Source organism: Dipodomys spectabilis, unplaced genomic scaffold, assembly GCF_019054845.1.
Source record: "Dipodomys spectabilis isolate Male_0828 unplaced genomic scaffold, ASM1905484v1 ptg000039l, whole genome shotgun sequence".
NCBI classification, from domain to species: Eukaryota; Metazoa; Chordata; class Mammalia; order Rodentia; family Heteromyidae; genus Dipodomys; species Dipodomys spectabilis.
In genome coordinates this window covers 6,333,718-6,354,835 of record NW_024870716.1, presented here as the reverse complement: position 1 = coordinate 6,354,835, position 21,118 = coordinate 6,333,718, and the positions used below count along the sequence as shown (strand labels likewise).

The window sequence follows — 21,118 nt, the reverse complement described above, 5'->3', positions numbered from 1 at the left end:
GAAGCATCATGTTGGTGCTTTCAAGTTTTAAATAACAGAACATTTCAGATTTTGGATTTATATTTTATGGATATTCAAGCTGTATGGAGTCATTGTGAGACAGAAACATAATATTTTAAAATTATCTTAACGTTTTTTTGGTCACAGCACCACTTTCAGTTTAGGAGTTTCACGGATTTTCCTGCCTGGGCTGGCTTTGGACTGTGATCTTCATCTCAGCCTCCTGAATAGCTAGGATGAGCCACCAGTGCCTGGTTTCACTTTTTTTTTTTTTTTTTAAATACTTTTGTTTCCTCCTCCTCCTCTTTCTTCTTTTCCAGGTCTAGGAGCTATGTTTTAGCTTTTTTGATAAGGCTGGTGCTCTCACTTGAGCTACAGATCCTAATTTTAGTGGTTAATTAGAGAAAAGTGGTTAATTGGTTAATCTCGAGGACTTTCCTGCCTGTATAAACTCTTTTATAGTAAAAGTGGTATTAAAAGTGTTCTTAGGATCAAATATTAAAAATAATCTTCAGTCCCCAACTGAAGTGAGTACTCTATTATTTTTAATTTTAAAGCTATTTACATAATAAATACCATTTTAATCACTAAGTTCTTCTTCATCACTGAAATATGCACTTTTCTTTATCCTTGGACGTCTTGAATCATCTGATGTTGAAGGACCCCCTGAGCTAGGTTTCCATTTGTTCTGTTCCTCTTCAACTTTGGCTTGCTACAATGTGATTCAGAAAATAAAGAAAACAAAACCTGTAGTTTTTATGGTGCATCAATTCAACCATGGCAAAACCATAACACAGATGCCAGCATTACCAGAACCTCTGCCCTCTCAGGTCATTCAAGCAAGAAACTCTCATACTCAATTTCGTCCTATCAATGCTAACCAAAATCATTCTAGACAATTTCTGAGAAATCTTTTTGGTTGAACTAAACTCACCCTAGCTCTGCACAATTCTATAATGAAAAACACATTTAAAATGTTATGGGGCCCTTAAAATCTAGAATGTATAAGTGAAAATTTGATTCATAAAAAGATCTTAGAGAAACAGCACTGTTGCTTCAAATTTAGGAGGTGGAGAGAAATGATCATTAGAGTACATAGGAAAATAGAATTTTAATCAGTTTCATAGTGCCTTTCATTCCATGGTACCTTGATGACTGATTCTGGTAGTGCTAAGATTTGAACTCAGGGCCTTGAGCTTGCTAGGCTAGTATAATACCACAGAGCCATGCCTCTAACTTTGCTTTTCATTGGTTATTTTTAGCTTTCCAACTAAGCTTGAGAGAACAGACAGGTAACTACTCTATCTAGCTATGGGGTGAAAAGGTGTCTAAGTTGAGTTCAAGGCCTAGAATGGCCTCAAACTATGATCTTCCTTGTTACCAGTTTCCCTAGGATCATTGGTATAATTTGCTGTGTAAGCCACTACTAATTTGTTATTTTCAAATTTAACTTTATTTTTACATAATGTATCACCATATAGCTCAAACTGGCTTCAAACTCATGATCATCCTTCCTTGGCCTCCTAAATGTTGAGATCCCAGAAATGTACTACCACTCCTGTATCTTTGTTTTTCCCATGATAGGGAGCTGTATTGTTGCCTACACTGGTCTTGAACTTGTAGGCGCCCACTGTGCCTGGCTAAAAAAAATCCACTGGAACACTAGACATCAGACAGATTCTCTCTGTCTCTCTTCCTTTTCTCTCATTCTTTCTTTTTTTTATTTTTTTTGGGTCCGGTCATGGGGCCTGAACTCTGGGCCTGGGCGCTGTCCCTCAGCTCTTCAGCTCAAGGCTAGTGCTCTACCACTTGAGCCACAGCACCACTTCCGGCTTTTTTCTTTTTGCTTATGTGGTGCTGAGGAATCGAACCCAGGGCCTTGAGCATGCAAGGCAAGCGCTCTACCACTGAGCCACCTTCACAGCCCCTCTTTCTTTTTTTTTTAAAAAAAATTCCCTGCAGTGCTGCAGATTGAAACCATGGCTTATACCATGCGAGGCAAGTTCTCTGTCACTGAGCTTTATCCTAAACCCTGGAACCTTTAAAAGAATGCAATACCTGGAATGCTATGGCCTGACTGAGACTGTCAAGAGCAGGATCTTCTCCTTCGTCTTCACTTTCTTCTACTTCCTCACTGAGGAATTAGGAAAAAGAAGTCAAAATGTTATCAACTAGCAGCTAAGAGACTAAAGCAATATCCTAAGGTATTTATTAAGAGTAGATACACATACATTTCTTCAGGTTCAGGAATTTTCTTTTTTTTCTTTTTTTCTTTCTTCTTTGGAGGCTCACGTTCTCCAAGCACATTTTTAGGACAGGCATAACTTAAGTGTCCACTTTCCTTTTATTTAACATCAAAAAAGAAAGGAAAAATACTGTATTTTTGGCTGTTAGAAACTTTGTTATGACTAAAAAATTTCAGAATTAAAAAAATATAAAAATAACTAAATGATAAAACCTATTACTAGCCAGGCACTGGTGGCTCATGTCTGTAATCCCAGCTATTCAAGAGGGTGAGATCTGGGAATCACAGCTTGAAGCCAGCCTGGGATGGAAAGTCTATGAGACTCTTATCTCCAATTAACAAAAAGCTGGAAGTGGGACTGTGGCTCAAGTGGTAGAGTGCTAGCATTGAACAGATAAGAAGCTCAGATAAAGTGCTTGAGTTTGAGCCTCAAGACTAGCACAAACAAAACCATAAAAAAATTATTTTAAGGAAGACCTTGAATTATAATTCCCAACAAGCTACTTTGACAATTAGGGAGTATTTTAGAAGTTTCTGTAAGTAAAATATTTCTTCAAACATCTAAAATACCAAATTTCAAGAAATAAGACAATTTAAAATTACATTTTGAACTTATTATTCGATAAAATGGGGATAAAACTATTGATTTGCAACATGTTGCCTAACTATTAAAAATGGGAGGCATGGATCAAGTGGTAAAGCACCAGCCATGAATGAAACAGCTGAGTGATAATGAGGCTCTGAGTTCAAGTTCCAGTACCAAAACAAACAAAAACACAAGTGGAAGTGGGGGATAAAGCTCAGCAGTAGAGCGTATGTCTAGTATTGAACCAGGCTGGGTTCAGTTCCTGGCACCACACAGTAATAACAGAAAATTACATATCCAAGTGGTATTATTTTGGATATATATATATATATACACACACATATATTGGGTTAAGTAAAATATATTAATAATTAGTTTGGATATATGTTGGGTTAAGTAAAGGATTATTAATTTTTCCTGTTTCATATTTGTTTTACTTTTTTTTTGTAATATTACGGGTGTTTTCCAAGGACTTATTAGGGCGAATATGCCCAAGGTTTATCTGTTCCTCCACCAGAAGGTGGAGGGCTACAAGTTTAGGTTTGGTCAATGGCCACTGCTCCACCCAGATTGGGCTTCCCGGCTTCCCCCTAATGGGAGGTACTTGGGGGGGGGGGCAGTGGCCTTTAGGATTGGGGGTGCACCTGAGCGGGTCCCCTCTGTTCTTCTCTGTAAGTATGAAAGTTAAAAAAATCCTTTTCCTTAACTCCCTCTAGATCCTGTTTAAGCTTTTGCGTTTCTTCCCCATCCAGGATATCATCATAGGATGCTTGATGGTCTGTAGTGACCACGGCATCCATTTGTCTTAGCATGTCTTGCCCTAGTAAATTGGCAGTGAGGTTCTTTGCCACTAAAGGGCGTATCTTTCCCTGTTCTCCATCTGGGCTAGTCCATGTCATAAAGGCAACCATCTCTTTGGACTGGGAGTTGCCCCTTACCCCCAATATCGGGGGCCCAGGTGCAAGCTTCCAGTCCAAGGGCACTTCCTCCTCCCTGAGTATGGTTCGGTCTGCCCCAGTGTCAATTAAACAGTGAAACCTCTTTCTGCCTATGAGAATACTCATTTTAGGGCAGAATCCTTCCACCAGGGGGACAGTCCAATGGGCCTGGGTCACCCTGCCATGAGGCTGCCTGGGCCCCTGTTTCATATTTTTTGAGACAGGGTTTTACTATGTAGCTTTAGAATAAGTGCTGGGATTGTTGGCCTGTGCCACCATGACTGCCAACAGTGCTTTTTTTTTTTTTTGATCAAATTGAATGTTCTTTTTAAAAAATTTAAAAAGATCTTGCCGGGCATGGGTGTCTCATACCTGTAATCCTAGCTACTCAGGAGGCTGAGATCTGAGCATCATGGTTCAAAGCTAACCCTGGTAGGAAAGGCTATGAGACTCATCTCCATTTAACTACCAGAAAACCAGAAGTGGTGCTGTGCTGCCTCATCTGGTAGAGTGCTCCCTTGAGCTCAAGAGCTCAGGAATAGTGCGCAGACCAAAATAGACAAAAAAAATTTAAAAAATCTTTTTACTGTAAAGGCGATGTACAGAAGGGTTGTTAAATAAGATAATGAGTACATTTATTTTTGAACAGTGTTACCCCCTCCCTCCTTTTCTCCTGGTTTCCCTCCCCCCAGTGTTTCTCCCCTCCCCCCCCCCCCCCCCCCCCCCCCCCACTGGGGATTGAACTTGGAGCCTCATGCTCTTGTTTAGCTTTTTCACAAATGGGTAGCACTTTACCACTTGAGCCACACCTCCAGTCCCCACTCCTATTTGTGTGTGTGTGTGTGTGTGTGTGTGTGTGTGCATGTGCCAACCCTGGGGGCTTGAACTTTGGGCCTTGATATAGCCCCTGAGCTTTTTTTTTTTTGGGTCCGGTCATGGGGCCTGAACTCTGGGCCTGGGCGCTGTCCCTCAGCTCTTCAGCTCAAGGCTAGCGCTCTACCACTTGAGCCACAGTGCCACTTCTGGCTTTTTTCTTTTTGTTTTGCTTATGTGGTGCTGAGGAATCAGCCCCAAGGCAAGCGCTCTACCACTGAGCCACCTTCCCAGCCCCCTAGCCCCTGAGCTTTTATGCTCAAGGCCAACACTCTAACACTTGAGCTATAGCTCCACTTCTGGATTTTTTGTTGTTAATTGGAGATATGAGTCTCACAGACTTTCCTGCCCCTGGCTTTAAACCACAATCCTTAGATCTCAGCTTCCTGAGTAATTAGGATTACAGGCCTGAGCCATTGGTGTCCAATCTCATTCCTAATTTTTAAACAAAATTTAAGACTCTGGAACAGCTTCAAAACATTTATCCAGGTTTAGACTGATACAATTGACAGAACCAGTATGACTCCTGGACATTTCCTGTTCCCACTTTCATCTTACCTATTTATCCTGTTAGGTATCTTTTTGGTGGGGAGGGGAATAAGGAATTGCAGTAGGGAAATGACAGCAAGCTACGTTTTTGTTTTTTTTGCCAGTCATGGGGCTTGAACTCAGGGCCTGGGCACTGTTCTTGACCTTCTTTTTGCTCAAGGTTAGCACTCTACCACTTGAACTACATACAGAGCCACTTCAGGTCTTCATACATGGTAGGCAAGTACTAAGCCACATTCCCAGCAAACAAGCTACTTTAAATCTTCCATGTGAGTTTGTACCTAGGACAATTCTCCATCTACTCATTAATACCTCCAGACTCTTAGAAACTTACAATTATGAAACTTAGGCTGAAATTCTTTTGGTATGATAGGCATTATACAAAACTGTTTTAAGGTTCTCTCTCCACCTCTTCTCCCCTTACCTTCCCACCCTCTTTCTCTCTGTCTATCTCTGTGTCTCTGTCTCTCTATCCCTCCTTTGAACTGTAGACCAAACTCCTATCTTCCAAGTTCTTGGAATACAGGTATGTTACCACCCCCTAGCTTTTATTTATTTTAAACTTTTTTGTTGTTGTTGGTTGTGGGGCTTGAACTCTGGGCCTGGGCACTATCCCTCAGCTCTTCAACTCAAGTTGAGTGCTCTACCACTTGAGCCACAGTGCCACTTTCTCCAGTTTTCTGAGTGGTTTATTGGAGATAAGAGTCTCATGGACTTTACTGCCCGGGATGGCTTTGAACTTCGATCCTCAGATCTCAGCCTCCTGAGTAGCTAGTATTACAGGCATAAGCCACACCGATGCCTGCCACACTCACCCCCACCCCCACTTCCTTGGCTTTTGGGTTTTTTTTTTTGTTGGTTGTGGGTCTGAACTCTGGGCCTGGGCACTGTCCCTCAGCTCTTCAGCTCAAGCTTATTGCTCTACCACTTGAGCCACAGCACCACTTCCGGCTTTTTCTGCTTATATGGTGCTGAAGAATCAAACCCAGGGCCTCATGCATGCAAGGCAAGCACTCTACCACTGAGCCACCTTTCCAGCCCTTCGTTGGCTTTTATTTATTACCTGTTCCAATCACCAAAACTTTAAGTGGCTAACAGACAATCAGGAGGAGAATTAGAAAATGTGGACATAGTTTAGCCACAAAATATTAACTTCATATCTTACAATGGGTCCCATGATGACACTGTATCTACCTTAGGCTTAAACACTGGCATATGTTATAGAAAACAGGCACTATCCTTGACAAGAATTTGTAAGTTACTAAAAGATTTTAAGACAATGAAACAAATAATTATTCTAAGACTGGTTAGAAAATGATTTTAAAGATTTAGAAACTGGAGAAAACAACAGTGTATGACCCAACCTAGATTATCTTGACATACATTTCAATGAAATTTACCAAGTAATACAATTTTTATAACCTGGGTTTAGCCAGCCACCCAGCAATTCTGATGAGCACCAATTTAAAAAATGCTGTTGCTGCTGGGTGCTGGTGGCTCACACCTATAATCCCTGCTATTCAGGAGGCTGAGATCTGAGGATTGTGGCTGGAAGCCAGCTGGGCAGGAAAGTGAGTAGGACTCTTACTAACCATCAGAAAACCAGAAGTGGAGCTGTGGCTCAAAGTGATAGAGCACTAGCCTTGAGTAAAAAGAAAGAAAGGAAGAAAGGAAGGGAAGAAGGAAGGAAAGAAAGTAGGAAAGTAAGCTCAGGGATGGTGTCCAGGCCTGAGTTCAAGCCCCATGCTGCGGAAAATACCTTTAACTGTGGACCATTAAGTTTTAGGTTCACTCACCCCACATTCGTAACACTTCGATTTATCAAAGTAGTTTCGCCTTCGGATGAACTCAGCTGCTCTTCCATTGTCAATAGCAATGCTTGCCTTTATCACTCTACCAAATAACTAAGCCAGAGAAAAACGTAAATGAACAGGAATGTATTTCATGGAAACCTAAAACTAGTTATTTAATCTACTTGCTCATATCTTCAATTCGATTTTATTTCTTGGGTTATTTGAGTAATTGTTTTGTATGTGTAATAAATTCTATAGTGCTGGTTTTTTTCTTTGTTTTGTTTTACCAATATTGTGGGAAGCTAGTATAACGTTGATATCTCTTTTTAGTCCCCCCCTCCCCCAGAGGTTACAAATCCTCTGACTCTATACTCATCACACTTGGCTCTCCTGTATCTCAACTTTTTTATTTTTATTTTTTTGCTTGGATAAGAACAAAGGCTTTTGGGTTAAAAACCTTTATGAGAATGAATCACTTACCTGTTTGTTGTTAATTGCTCTGGTGCAGTTTTGTGCAGAGTCTTTATCCAAAAATAAAATAAATGCAACCCCTTTACTTCGCCTAGTATCTTTATCTTTCATTATAGTAACCCTTAAAACATAAATGAAGAGTCAGTTACATACAAGGTAGAAACAAATAAGACAGATACTAAGCTGGCTGCTGGTGGCTCATGCCTGTAATCTTAGCTACTCAGGAGGCTTGAGATCTGAGTAGTAGTTTGAAGCCAGCCAGGGCAGGAAAGTCTGTGAGACTCTTATCTCCAATAAACTACTCAGAGGAAGTCAGAAGTGGTGCTGTGGCTCAAGTAGTAGAGTGTTAGCTTTGAACAAAAAAAGCTCAGAGACAAAGCCCAGACCCCAAGTTCAAGTCCCATGACTGGAAAAAAAAAGATATTAATAACTCCTTGGGAAACTCAAGTCTTAAAAAGCTAAATAATAAGATGTTTAGAAAGTAAGAGAGATTAGGGCTGGGAAGGTGGCTCAATGGTAGAGCACTTGCCTTGCATGCCTGAGGCCCTGGGTTCAATTCCTCAGCACCACATAAGAAAAAAGAAAAAAGCCAGAAGTGGCGCTGTGGCTCAAGTGGTAGAGTGCTAGCCTTGAGCTGAAGAGCTGAGGGACAGCGTCCAGGCCCAGAGTTCAGGCCCCACGACCAGAAACCCCCCCCCCAAAAAAAGAAAGTAAGAGAGATTAATAATACATTTAAGTAACCTCTCTTCAGTATTGTGGGATAACGAAGAACAAAGATGATATTTTTCAGTATAGAGTGCTTGAGTAAGCATGCATAGGGCTCAGTGTTAAAACTCAAGTATCAATCAAAAAAAGAAAGGGAAAAAGAAAAAAGAAAAGCTGTGTCCTGGTGGCTACTTAGGAGGATGAGATCTGAGGATTGTTGTATATCCAGTACTGGCATGGAAAAATAAAAAGAATAGGGGCTGGGAAGGTGGCTCAGTGGTAGAGCGCTTGCCTTGCATGCATGAGGCCCTGGGTTCGATTCCCAGCACCACATAAGCAAAAACAAAAAAGCCGGAAGTGGCGCTGTGGCTCACGTGGTAGAGTGCTAGCCTTGAGCTGAAGAGCTGAGGGACAGCGCCCAGGCCCATAGTTCAGGACCCACGACCGGATCCAAAAAAAATAAAAAAATAAAAAGAATGGGAATCAGGAATGGCACTTGGCTGGGAAACTCTACTCCTTCACCATGCAAAAACATTCAAATCAAAGCTGAGGAATTCTCTTCAATACAAAAAACAAAACAAAATACAAAATTATTTACTTAATTTCCCAAGAGTTTAAAGTTCAATCTTTCCTTCCTTCCTTCCTTCCTTCCTTCCTTCCTTCCCTCCTTCCTTCCTTCCTTTTTCTTCTTTTTCTTTTCTTTCTTTTAAAGAAATGCTGATTCCTTGGCTGGAATAGGGTAGGGATAAAGAGACTTTGGAACTTATTTAAAGAAAAACAGGGCTGGAGGCCTGACCCAGTAGCATGAGGCCCCAAGTTCAAATCCCAATACTATCAAAAAAACTATTTTCTTTCCATGTGCTGGTGGCTTACATGTATAATCCTAGCTACTTAAGAGACTAGGGATCACAGTCCAGAGCCAGCCTGGGCAGGAAAGTCTGTGAGACTCATCTCCAATTAACCGTAAAAACCTGGAAGTAGAGCTATGGCTCAAGTGATAGAGTGCTAGCCTTGAGCAAAAAAGCTCAGAACAGTGCCCAGACTCTGAATTCATGCTCCAGGACTGCCACACCCACACCCACAAAATCACTAATGAGGGCCAGATGGACACTATATATCTTTGGCTGTGAAATGGATACAGCTTGTATTAAGAATATTAGCCAAGAAAATAGGATACAGCTTGTATTAAGAATACTAGCCAAGAAAATACAACAGAAATCTAATCATAATGAACATCAGTTAAACAAAACAGAAAAGATGGGGGAAGATGGCTGTATTCTTTTTTTTTTTGGTCATGGGGCTTGAATTCTGGGGCCTGGGTACTGTCCCTTAGATCTTCAGTTCAAGGCTAGTGCTGGACCACTTGAGCCACAGCGCCACTTCCAGTTTTCTGATGTTTTATTGAAGGTAAGAGTCTCACGGATTCTCCTGCCCGGGCTCCTTTGAACCATAATCCTCAGATCTCAACCTCCTGAGTAGCTAGGATTACAGGTTTGAGCCACCAGCACCCACTACGTTGACTAGACTCCATCTCCAAAGTAACTAGCAAAAAGCAGGGCTGAAAACATGGTTTAAGTGGTAGAGCACTAGCTATCCCACCCAAAAAATAATAGAATGAAAGAACAAATGCAAAGCAAAACAAAGCAAAGAAGGCTAAACCAGGCACTGGTGGCTTACCTCTGTCCACTCAGGAGGCTGAGATGTGAGCATCCAGGTAGAAGCCAGCCTGGTCAGACAAAGTAGATACTCTTTCTCCAATTAATCACCAAAAAGCCAGAACTGGAGTCATGGCTCCAATGGTAGAGCACCAGCTTTGAATTAAAAAACTATGGAGCTTTGGAGGCCCTGAGTTCAAGCTCCAAACCCCCATCAAGGAAAAAAAAAGTAAATCAGGATAGAAAGGTAGTACTTGAGTCTAGATCAGATTATATCATCAAGGGGAAAAAATGCTATCTAGGAAATTACTAGGTCAACCAATAAAATTTAACATGGATGGCTTAATTCAATGAATAGGTACTTAGGGGGGCTGGGATGTAGCTCAGTGGCAAAGCGCTTGCTTAGCAAGTGCAATGTCCTGGGTTCGATCCCCAGTGCCAAAAAAGAAAAGACAAAAAAATAGTTTAAAAAAATGAACAGGTACTTAGGTCATGATATTTGATGTTTGTAACAAGTATAAGTGTCATGACTATTCAAAATTCTGTGTACATGAAATTCTGCACACCCAGAAGCATTTTTGATGACATATAATAGCCAAAACAGATTAAAAGTTAACAATTTTCAAGATACAAATGAACTTTATTTAATATTATTCTTGCAAAGCTAGAAGAAAAATATATAGTCAAGATGCTCTTTGGCTGGAGGCACGGCTCAAATGGCAGAGCTTGAGGCACCCAAAAAGAAAAACAAAAACAAAACAAATATGCTCTAAAGTTTACTCCACAATGTAGACTGAGTGTAAGATATATTCAGAATGTTTTTACTCCTTTGCCCTTTAGTGTAGTCGCTTGAGTAAAAGACAACCTCAAATTCTTCTAATCCTCCTGAATTCTTGGCCCCATTATCATTCATTACCATTTTTGTATGTTTCCAGAGATATCTATGCTTTCTACAAAGGATATATTCTATATTTATCAGTCTCATAAATGCTTTGTAAGTCATACACACTGATATATTAAATTTTGTTGTTAATTGATAAATGGCAACCTATTTATAGTATTCTTGATAACACGTTCTAATGAAGGTTGATGTCTTTATTCACTTACAAAGGGGTTTCAATTCAATAATCCATAAAAACAGTGCATGGTTTTTGTTTTGCTTTCTTTTCTGGTGCTGGTCCTGGGGCTTGAACTCCGGGACCTGAGTGCTGACCCTTAACTTTAGTTTTTGCTCAAGGCTAGCACTAGCTTTAAACATGATCCTTAGATCTCAGTCTCCTGAGTAACTAAGGTTATAAATGTGAGGCACAGGTGGCTGGCAAGAACAATACATCTTGATCCATGTCATCCCTTCCATTGTTCTACCCCATCTCTCACTGTTTAACATTAAATGAGACAGGTTCTCACTATGTAGCACAAGCTGGCTCTACATCCTGAATTCTAGGATTTAGAGGTATTCACCACTATACCTACTGAGTCTTTTCATTGCTTTATTTTTTATTTCTCTCAGTTTTGGGACTTGAACTCAGGGCCTGGGTGCTGTCCCTGAGCACTTTTTCTCAAGATTAGCATTCTACTACTTTGAGCCACAGCGTTACTTCCAGTTTTCTGGACATAAGAATCTTGTGGGCTTTTCTGACTGGGCTGGTTTTGAACTGCGATCCTCAGATCTCAGCCACTTGAGTAGCTAGGGTTATAGGGGTGACTCACCAGTGTCAGACCCTTGAGAGTCTTACACAGGATAACAATATTAGTAAGAAAATAGTAAGAGAGGGCTGGGAAGGTGGCTCAGTGGTAGAGCGCTTGCCTTGCATGCCTGAGGCCCTGGGTTCGATTCCCAGCACCATAAGCAAAAAAAGAAAAAAGCCGGAAGTGGCGCTGTGGCTCAAGTGGTAGAGTGCTAGCCTTGAGCTGAAGAGCTGAGGGACAGTGCCCAGTCCAGAGTTCAGGCCCCACGACCGGACCAAAAAAAAAAAAAAAAGAAAATAGTAAGAGATTATGAAGATTATTTAAATAAATTGTGATATACAAAGCAATACCAAAAAAACAATTTTTTTTTTTTTTGGTCAGTCGTGGGGTTTGAACTCTGGGCTTGGGCACTGTCCCTGTGCTCTTCAGCTCAAGGTGAACGCTCTACCACTTGAGCCACAGCGCCACTTCTGGTTTTCTAGTGGTTTAATGGAGATAAGAGTCTCAGGATTTTCTTGCCTGGACTGGCTTTGAACCATGATCCTTAGATCTCAGCCTCCTGAGTAGCTAGGATTATATGGGTGAGCCACCAGCACCAGGCTAAATTGAATTTTTATAGTACACTAAAGACCATTCGTAAAATAGAATCAAGTTAAAAAAACAAAACTACACATATAAAGTCTTGAAAAGTCTACACGTTTATGTATGTAGAAAAGCATCAAAAACACACATGAAACATATATCTTATAATGTGAATACTTACTTCACAACTTTGCCATACTTGGAAAATATCTGAAACAAAAGACCACATAATAGTTTATAATTTAATATTATTTGTCTTTAAAAAAATTTTTTTTGAGACTGGGTCTTGCCATGGAGCCCAGGATGGATGTTAGTTTGCTTCAGCCTCCCAAGTGCTATTATTGCAGGTGTGTACTATCATACCTGGCATAATTTATAACTTATATACAATGACTACATTCTCATATATATACATACATATGTGTATATTCATATGTGCATATATAATGACCCAATTCAATACTGAGTTATATAGCACAAATATATATTATTTATGTTTTAGCCAGGATTTTCGTATAACAACTTAAATGATGGAGAAAGAAAAACACTGCTGGCTCCTCATGTGGGAAATGGGAGCTACTAAAGTCTCCTCAAAATGTATTTCTGATACAAACATAGTATTTAGAACAAGTAATGAATGATTTAAGGAAATGTATCTCATGTTTGTAAGTTTTCTCCTCACATAGTCAAAATCTGCAGTTTATACATAAAGACCAAATTCTTTGCTATATTTTATGAAAACAAAATTAGCCTTCTGTTTATACAAGAAATATTTTCTACACTTAGAAGGCTGTGACAGAATTGTGAGTTCAAGCCCAACCTGGGTAATGGACAGAAATGGACCTCTTCCTAGCAAATATTGACATGCCAAAACTAAACCAAGATGAGTTAAACTATCTTAACAGGCCCATATCAAGCATTGAAATAGAAACAGCAATAAGAGACCTCCCAGCCAAGAAAAGTCCAGGACCAGATGGTTTTACAGCGGAATTTTACAAGGCCTTCAAAGCAGAGCTCACACCAATTCTCCTCCAACTCTTCAATGAAATTGAAAGAGAAAGCTCACTACCGAACACATTCTATGAAGCCATCATAACCCTCATCCCAAAACCAGGCAGGGACTCATCAAAGAAAGAGAACTATAGACCCATTTCTTTGATGAACATTGATGCAAAACTTCTCAACAAAATTTTGGCCAACCGACTTCAACAATTCATCCAAAAAATCATACACCTCGATCAAACAGGATTCATTTCAGGGATGCAAAGCTGGTTCAATATACGCAAATCAATTAATATTATTCATCACATCAACAGGAGCAAGAATAAGAACCACATGGTTATCTCAATAGACGCAGAAAAAGCATTCGACAAGATCCAACACCCCTTTATGATGAAGGTTTTGGAAAAATTAGGAATCCATGGAACATTCCTCAGTACAATAAAGGCTGTATATGACAAACCTACAGCCAGCATTATACTCAATGGTGAAAAACTAAAGCCATTTCCTCTTAACTCAGGAACAAGACAAGGATGCCCACTCTCTCCACTTCTCTTCAATCTAGTGTTAGAATGCCTAGCTACAGCAATAAGACAAGATGCAGACATAAAGGGGATCCAAATAGGGAAAGAAGAAATAAAACTCTCCCTCTTTGCAGATGACATGATCTTGTATTTAAAGAATCCCATAGACTGCACTCCCAAATTACTTAAGCTGATTCAAAACTTTGGCAAAGTAGCAGGTTATAAAATTAACCCCCAAAAATCCATGGCTTTTCTGTATGCCAACAATGAGAAAAGTGTGGCTGAAATTAGGAAAGCAACTCCATTTGTAATAGCCCCACAAAAAATAAAATACCTAGGAATTAACTTAACTAAAGAAGTGAAGGACCTCTATGATGAAAACTTTAAAATCTTGAAAAAGGAAATCAACACAGAACTTAAAAAATGGCAAAACCTCCCATGCTCCTGGATTGGAAAGATTAACATTGTGAAAATGGCAATACTTCCCAAGGCTATCTACAAATTCAACGCAATACCTATCAAAATTCCACCCTCATTCTTCAAGGAAATAGAAGAGGCAATCCAAAAATTCATATGGAACAATAAAAGACCCCGAATAGCAAAAACGCTCCTCAACGGAAAGAACACTGCTGGAGGAATATCAGTACCAAATTTCAAACTCTACTATAAAGCCATAGTAATCAAAACAGCTTGGTATTGGCATAAGAACAGACCTCAGGACCAATGGAATAGAATTGAAAACCCAGAAATGAACCTACAGACCTATAGCCATCTAATCTTCGATAAGGGAGCTAAAACAATAGAATGGAAGACAGACAGCCTCTTCAGTAAATGGTGCTGGCAAAACTGGTTAACTACATGTAGAAAACTAAAGCTAGATCCTTATATATCACCCTGCACCAGAATCAACTCCAAATGGATCAAAGACCTTGAACTCAAAGCAGACACTCTGAAAACATTACAGGATGGAATAGGAGAAACCCTGGGTCTCCTCGGCTCAGGCCGAAATTTTCTGAATAGAGACCCAGAAACACAACAAATCAAAGAAAGGTTGGACAAATGGGATTGTATAAGGTTGCAGAGCTTCTGCAGGGCAAATGACATAGCTAGCAAGATCAATAGAAAGCCCACGGATTGGGAGAAGATCTTTACTAGCCATACAACAGACAAGGGTCTCATATCTAAAATATACTTGGAACTCAAAAAATTAAACCACCCAACAACAAATCCTCAAAGAAACAACTGCCCAATAAGTAAGTGGGCGAAAGACCTAAAGAGTAGCTTCTCTGAAGAAGAAAGAAGGATGGCCAATAGACACATGAAGAAATGTTCAACATCCCTAGCCATAAAAGAAATGCAAATCAAAACAACATTGAGATATCACCTCACTCCAGTTAGAACAGCAAAAATCAAGAACTCTAACAACAACAGATGCTGGAGGGGATGTGGACAGAAAGGAACCTTACTTCATTGTTGGTGGGAATGTAAACTTGTTCAACCACTTTGGAAAGCAGTATGGAGGTTCCTCAAAAGACTCCATATAGAGCTCCCCAATGACCCAGCAATCCCACTTTTGGGCATTTACCCAAATGACCACAAACAAGGCCACACTAAAGCTACCAGCACAACTATGTTTATTGCAGCATTATTTACCATAGCTAAGATATGGAACCAACCCAGATGCCCCTCAGTAGATGAATGGATCAAGAAGATGTGGTATATATACACAATGGAATTCTATGCCTCCATCAGAAAGAATGACATTGCCCCATTTGTTAGGAAATGGAAAGGCTTGGAAAAAATTATATTAAGTGAAGTAAGCCAGGCCCAAAGAAACATAGGTCCCATGGTTTCCCTTATTTGCAATATCTAGTATAGGTATGAGTCAAGCGGAAAAAGTCAGAGAATGTGATGTTAGGAAAACGAACCCTCAAATATGTATTTTAATGTTTTTGTTTCATTCATGCATGTGTTTCTAACGCATTTATAAGATTATTTCTTTGTTGCTTTGTATGTCCCTCCCCCACAGTGTAACCCCCGCTTTCACTATATTTGATGTCAGTATAACATGTGGAGGAGACGGGGACAAACAAGTCGTTTAAGGATTCAGGTGGACCTGTTGCAACAATGAGAAGTACAAAATGTCATGTCAAAACCAGCTTTACAATGTCGGTGGGGGGAGGGGGGGGTATGATTGGGTGGGGGGAGGGGGGAGGCTGGGAAGGGAGGTGAAGGGTAAACAAAGGAGGAGGCTGCAATGCTTGGTAAGAAATGTATGCATTTTCCTGCCCATGTAATTGTAACCCCTCTGTACAGTATGTTCTCAATTAAAATAAAATAAAATAAAAGAAAAAAAAAAAAAGAATTGTGAGTTCAAGCCCAGCCTGGGTAATTAGCGAGTCCCTATCTCAAAACACACACACACACACACACACACACACACACACACATTTTTCTAGGTGACAAGACTATTCTTGTTATTAGAATCTTATATACCTGCATCAGCTTCTAATGTTTTCTTTTTTGGTGCCAGTTATGGGGCTTGTACTTGACCTGGGTGCTGTGCCTAAGCTTATTTGTTGAAGGCTACAGCTTTACCACGTAAGCCACTTCTAGCTTTTTTGGAAGTTTATTGGAGGTAAGAGTCTGATAGAATTTCCTGCTTAGGCTGGCTTTCTTGAACCATGATCCCCAGATCTCAGCCCCTTGAGTAGCTAAGATTACAGGTGTTGGATACCAGCACGTACTTTCCAAGTTTTTAAAAACAAGGGCGTGGACTCACAGGAAAAAACAAAACCAAACAAACCAAAAATATCCATAAATCTTTACACGTGTTATAGATTCAAGGCATCTCCATGGCAACTATCAACTCCTCCATAGCTCCAGCTAAACTCTGTGCTTCAGTTATTAATATTGTGGAATATCACTATTGCTTTTCTCTGCTCATGGTGTAAACTATTACTTCTAAGCAGACCTTACACTACTTATACATATATATATGAACTTGTAATGGAAAATCCATTTCTGGCAAGTGGAATAGTGAAAAGCCTGTCGTCATAGCACTAAGGAAGCTGAGGTAGGATCATGAGTTGCATGCCGGCCTGCCACTTCCAGCTTTTTCTGTTTATGTGGTACTGAGGAATTGAACCCAGGGCTACATACATGCATGTTAGGCAAGCACTCTACCACTAAGCCACATTCCCAGCCACCATACTCTTACCTTGAGAGAGGAAAAAAAGAAGAAAAATCCCATTTCATAGATCTCCATCCTCTGACCTTTTCTTCCCTTTTACTTCTACATCTGCACCCTTCTATCTATATACTTATAGTTCTTATTATATCACGTTCTGTGGGAAAGTCTTTCAGAATACCCTAATATAAACAATGAACAACAATAAAATTCTGAGGTCTTTGAATAGTTGTATAATGCTGCAATTAAGCAATAATTGGTCTCTGATGTTAGTAATACTGGAGGCACAGGACCAGAAATTTCTCTCCCTCTCCCTTTTTTTTTTTTTTTTTTTTGGTACTCATCCTGATGCTTCAAATCAGGCTCTAGGCACTGTCCCTGAGCTTTGGTGCTCAAGGCTAGTGCTCTCCATTTCCTGCTTTTTTGGTAGTTAATTGATGAGATTAGAGTCTCATGAGCTTTCCTGTACTGGCAGCTTCAACCTTTTACCCTCAAATCTCAGCCTTCTGAGCAGCTAGGATTATAATCATGAGCTACTGGGGCTGGGAAGGTGGCTCAGTGGTAGAGCGCTTGCCTTGCATGCATGAGGCCCTTGGTTCAATTCTTCAGCACCACATAAGCAAACGGAATAAAGCTGGAAGTGGCGCTGTGGCTCAAGTGGTAGAACGTTAACCTTGAGTTGAAGAGCTGAGGGACAGCGCCCAGGCCCAGAGTTCAGGCCTCACGACCAGACCCCCCCCCCCAAAAAAAAAAAATCAAATAAGCATGAGCTACTGGTACCTGGCCAGACCAGTAATTTCTATTAGCAGTCTCACCATGCAGTCATTGAATTATGATCCTCCTAGCTCAGCCTTTCAAGTGCTAGGATTATAGGCATGATTACAATACCTGGACAAATTTGACTTTTTCATATTTTACATGGCTTCTTTCTCTTCAATACCACGTCTTTTGTACACTAATGTATTCAGCATATAGTAAGAATTCAATATATTAAGTTTTTTTTGGAGGGGGGGGGCTGGGTACAAGTAGCCTATCTCTGTAATCCTAGCTATTTAGGAGTCTGAGATCTGAGGATTGATGTTTCAAGCTAGTCTGGGCAGGAAAATATTTGAGTTTCCAATTAACCAGCAAAAGCCAGAAGTGGAGCTGTGGATCAGGTGGTACAGCACTAAACTATTCTTGAGCAAAAAAGATCAAGGACAATGCTCAGGCTCTGAGTTCAAGCCCTAGTTTTTTCTCTTTCTCTTTTTTTCTCTTTCTTTTCTCTCTCTCTCTCTCTCTCTCTCTCTCTCTCTCTCTCACACACACACACACACACACACACACACACACACACACACATGCAAATCTCTTGTTTTTTTGGTGATGCATTGAACCCAGGGCCTCACGCTTGCTTGGCAAGTACTCTACCACTCAAACTTCATCCTCCACACCTTTTTCCTTTTCTTTCCTTCTCTCTCTCTCTGTTTTTCTTTCTTTCTCTCTCTCTTTCTTTTTTTGAGATAGGGTCTCATTTGTTTGCCCAGACTGGTCTCAAATTTGTAATCTTACCTTCACTTCCTGGTAGCTGGGAATACAGACCACCACTATTTCTTAATTTTATTGAGAAATAGTAAATTTTTCTCCTGTTCTTTGAAGCTCAAACTATCTCAACCAAAGTACTATGTATAACATATGCAGGAATCTCTTTAAATCTATGCAAAGAATTCATATTCTTTTTTTCCAGTTCCTCTCAACCACCCATCTGCAGGACAAATGCAAAGAGGTAAAAGAACATGCCAGAAGAAATTCCACCTCCTCCCATCACTCTTATCCTGAACTAAAAACAAAATAATGAAACTGTGTAGCTTCCTCTCTCTCTCTATATATGTACACACACACACACACACACACACACACACACACACACACACTCACACACACACACACACACACACACACACACACGGATATACACACTACCTTAACCTGACAGGGAAGGGAGCAATTTGCTCTTATCAGTCTATTCCTCCAAAACTTCCACTCTATTACCAGTTTAAAAGCCAATTAAGCAAGCAGGAAGAATTAGCCTACCACAATGGTTCCTACTTCATTATGCTAGTTGAATCTTGTGTTTATTGGATTTTTAAAATTTTATTTATTTTTTTGGCCGGTCGTGGGGCCTGAACTCTGGGCCTAGATGCTGTCCCTAAGCTCTTCTGCTCAAGGCTAGCATTCTCTACCACTTGAGGCACAGCGGCCACTTCCAGCTTTTTCTGCTTATGTGGTGCTGAGGAATCCAACCCAGGGCCTCATGCATGCAAGGCAAGCACTCTCCCACAGAGCCACTTTCCCAGCCACTGTTTATTACTTTGTTCTGTTTGTCTTGGCTTTTTGAGATAAGCCCAAGGTGGCCTTGAATTCACTCTCTGGAGTGCTAGGATTATATCTACCTAGCCCAGGTTATCTTCTGTGTTTATGAAACTTGCTATTCCCTATAAAACCACAGTAAATTCTCTTTGGAAATTATAGGTTTGTAATTTTTTTTACTTATTTGTATTTATAATAAATGTTTTTGATTTTGATGGCACAAGTACATTATAATGTACCTATTAAGAATTTTAACCAGAAAAATCTACTCACTTAAATAAGAGGCTTGAGCCACATCCACTTCTTGCTTTTTGCTAGTTAACTGGAGATTTTTCTGACCAGTCTGATTTTTACTTCAGTCCTCAGATCTCAGTCTTTCTATTCCCTTCTCAGTATATAGAATACTATTGGCTTACATTAATTCTCTTTCTTAAATAATTTAGTAGATTTGTGTACTAATAGTGAAACTTACCCGATATAAGTCATTGTTTGTCAGGGAGAAAGGCAAGTTGGACACATACACAGTGCTCTTACTCGGGGCCAAGCCACCACTCATTTCTGAAATAGAAATCAATTCATAAGCATTTTTAAAGTAGATATTCCTAAATTGACATGAAATCAAATACTGAAAAATCACTGATTTAATTAAGGCTGACTTTCACACCCTGCTTACATTTTCAGATTGAGTGGTTTAAGGAATTTCTTTTCTCAAGCTACAGTTCTGACTTTTTAGTAGAGGGCTATTTGGGCTCTGAGAGGAGTGTTTGTTTGTTTGTTGTTATTGTTGTTTTTGCTAGGCCTGGAGCTGAAACACAGGGCCCAGGCACTGTCCCTGAAATCTTTTTTTTTCCTCAAGGCTAGCACTTTACCACTAGAGCCACAGCACCATTTTTGGCCTTTTCTGTTTATGCAGTACTGAGGAATTGAACCCAGGACTTCATGCATGCTAGGCAAGCACCCTATCACTAATTAACATTCCCAGCTGGAAGAAGGTTTTATTTTGAAACTAGATAAAGGAAAAACCCGAGGCTACTCTTTCAAGTTTCTAAGGCCTAGAGCTAGAAGGTGCTTCCTAACCCACTCACACATCCAATGAGAGAGAGCCTGAACTACTGATTTTTGCTAATAATTTTTAGTTGTGATGATATATATGTATATAATATTATATATATTGTGGGGTGATGCTAAGAGAAAAATTTAGTTTCACATCTTGACAATGTAAAGTTCTTTGAAATTCTTCATTTTGGATGTTATCACCAACTTATGAAACGAGAGTTAGGCTCTGGTGGCTCATGCCTGAAATCCCAGCTACTCAGGAGGCTAAGTTCTGAGGATCGTGATTCGAAATAGAGAAAGAAGGAAAAGTCCCTGGAAGTCTTATATCCAATTAACTACCCCAAGCCCCCAGCACTGGGGAAAAAAAGCTCTGGAACAGAGTCCAGACCGTGAATTCAAGTCCTAGGACAGGCGCGCGCTTGCACTTGCACACACACACACACAAACACACACACACACAGCTTGTCAATTCGCGCAGTAGTTTGGAAAATTGGCTTAATGCTTTGGAGGTGAGTAGTGGGGAAGATTACTTTGGAAACCAATCAACATCCGTAGCTTTTTTTTGTTTTAAGTATCTCGTGGAGGTTACAGGTGAATTGCCTGGAATAAAAGGGGTGACGGAGGAGAAGCATATCCTTCGGGCTGGTGAGGGCCCGGGGTTAAGGCCGTAAGAGCAGAGGAGGCTTTTACCTTCAGGCGGGGGCAAGTCCGGATAACCGAAGAAAGGCCTAGGCTAAGATGGGGCTCAACCCCGACAGTGCCACCAGCCTTGCAGAAGTTTAAGCATCTCAGGTCCTGGAAGGAGTGTAGCACCGAGATCCGAAAGCAGACGCCGCCTCTTCCCGGATCTCAAGAAACCCGGGGTTCTGGGGGCCGGCGCGGGGTGTTGACGTCACAGCACGCGCGCCGGAAGT

The 21,118-nt window shown here is 40.4% G+C and overlaps 1 protein-coding gene and 1 non-coding gene across 3 annotated transcripts; one reads left to right on the top strand and one right to left on the bottom strand.

Moving 5' to 3' along the window:
• Nucleotides 1–523: 523 nt before the first annotated feature.
• Zcrb1 (zinc finger CCHC-type and RNA binding motif containing 1) lies at nt 524–21,065 on the bottom strand. Of its 2 annotated transcripts, XM_042677756.1 has the most exons (8): nt 20,895–21,065; nt 19,621–19,706; nt 12,268–12,296; nt 7,465–7,576; nt 6,988–7,095; nt 2,232–2,341; nt 2,059–2,134; nt 524–712 (listed from the first exon to the last, which is right to left on the bottom strand). In XM_042677756.1, exons 2-8 carry the CDS (start codon nt 19,702–19,704, stop codon nt 581–583), a joined length of 651 nt encoding a protein of 216 aa, XP_042533690.1. In that variant the 5' UTR covers nt 19,705–19,706; nt 20,895–21,065; the 3' UTR covers nt 524–580. The 2 variants fall into 2 exon arrangements, with proteins under 2 accessions (XP_042533690.1, XP_042533691.1); XM_042677757.1 differs by lacking the exon at nt 12,268–12,296.
• Trnaa-ugc lies at nt 8,428–8,491 on the top strand. Its single transcript has one exon. It is a non-coding gene; the product is annotated as a tRNA-Ala (tRNA).
• Nucleotides 21,066–21,118: the final 53 nt, after the last annotated feature.

What these genes read in the sequence shown, in the direction of transcription:
- Zcrb1 (XM_042677756.1), bottom strand. Translation starts at nt 19,704, where the DNA reads ATGAGTGGTGGCTTGGCCCCGAGTAAGAGCACTGTGTATGTGTCCAAC. An exon ending in CAAACAATGACTTATATCGG is followed by an intron (nt 12,297 to 19,620) that starts GTAAGTTTCACT and finishes CTTTTGTTTCAG; the next exon opens with ATATTTTCCAAGTATGGCAA. An exon ending in GAGCAATTAACAACAAACAG is followed by an intron (nt 7,096 to 7,464) that starts GTAAGTGATTCA and finishes TCTCTGGCTTAG; the next exon opens with TTATTTGGTAGAGTGATAAA.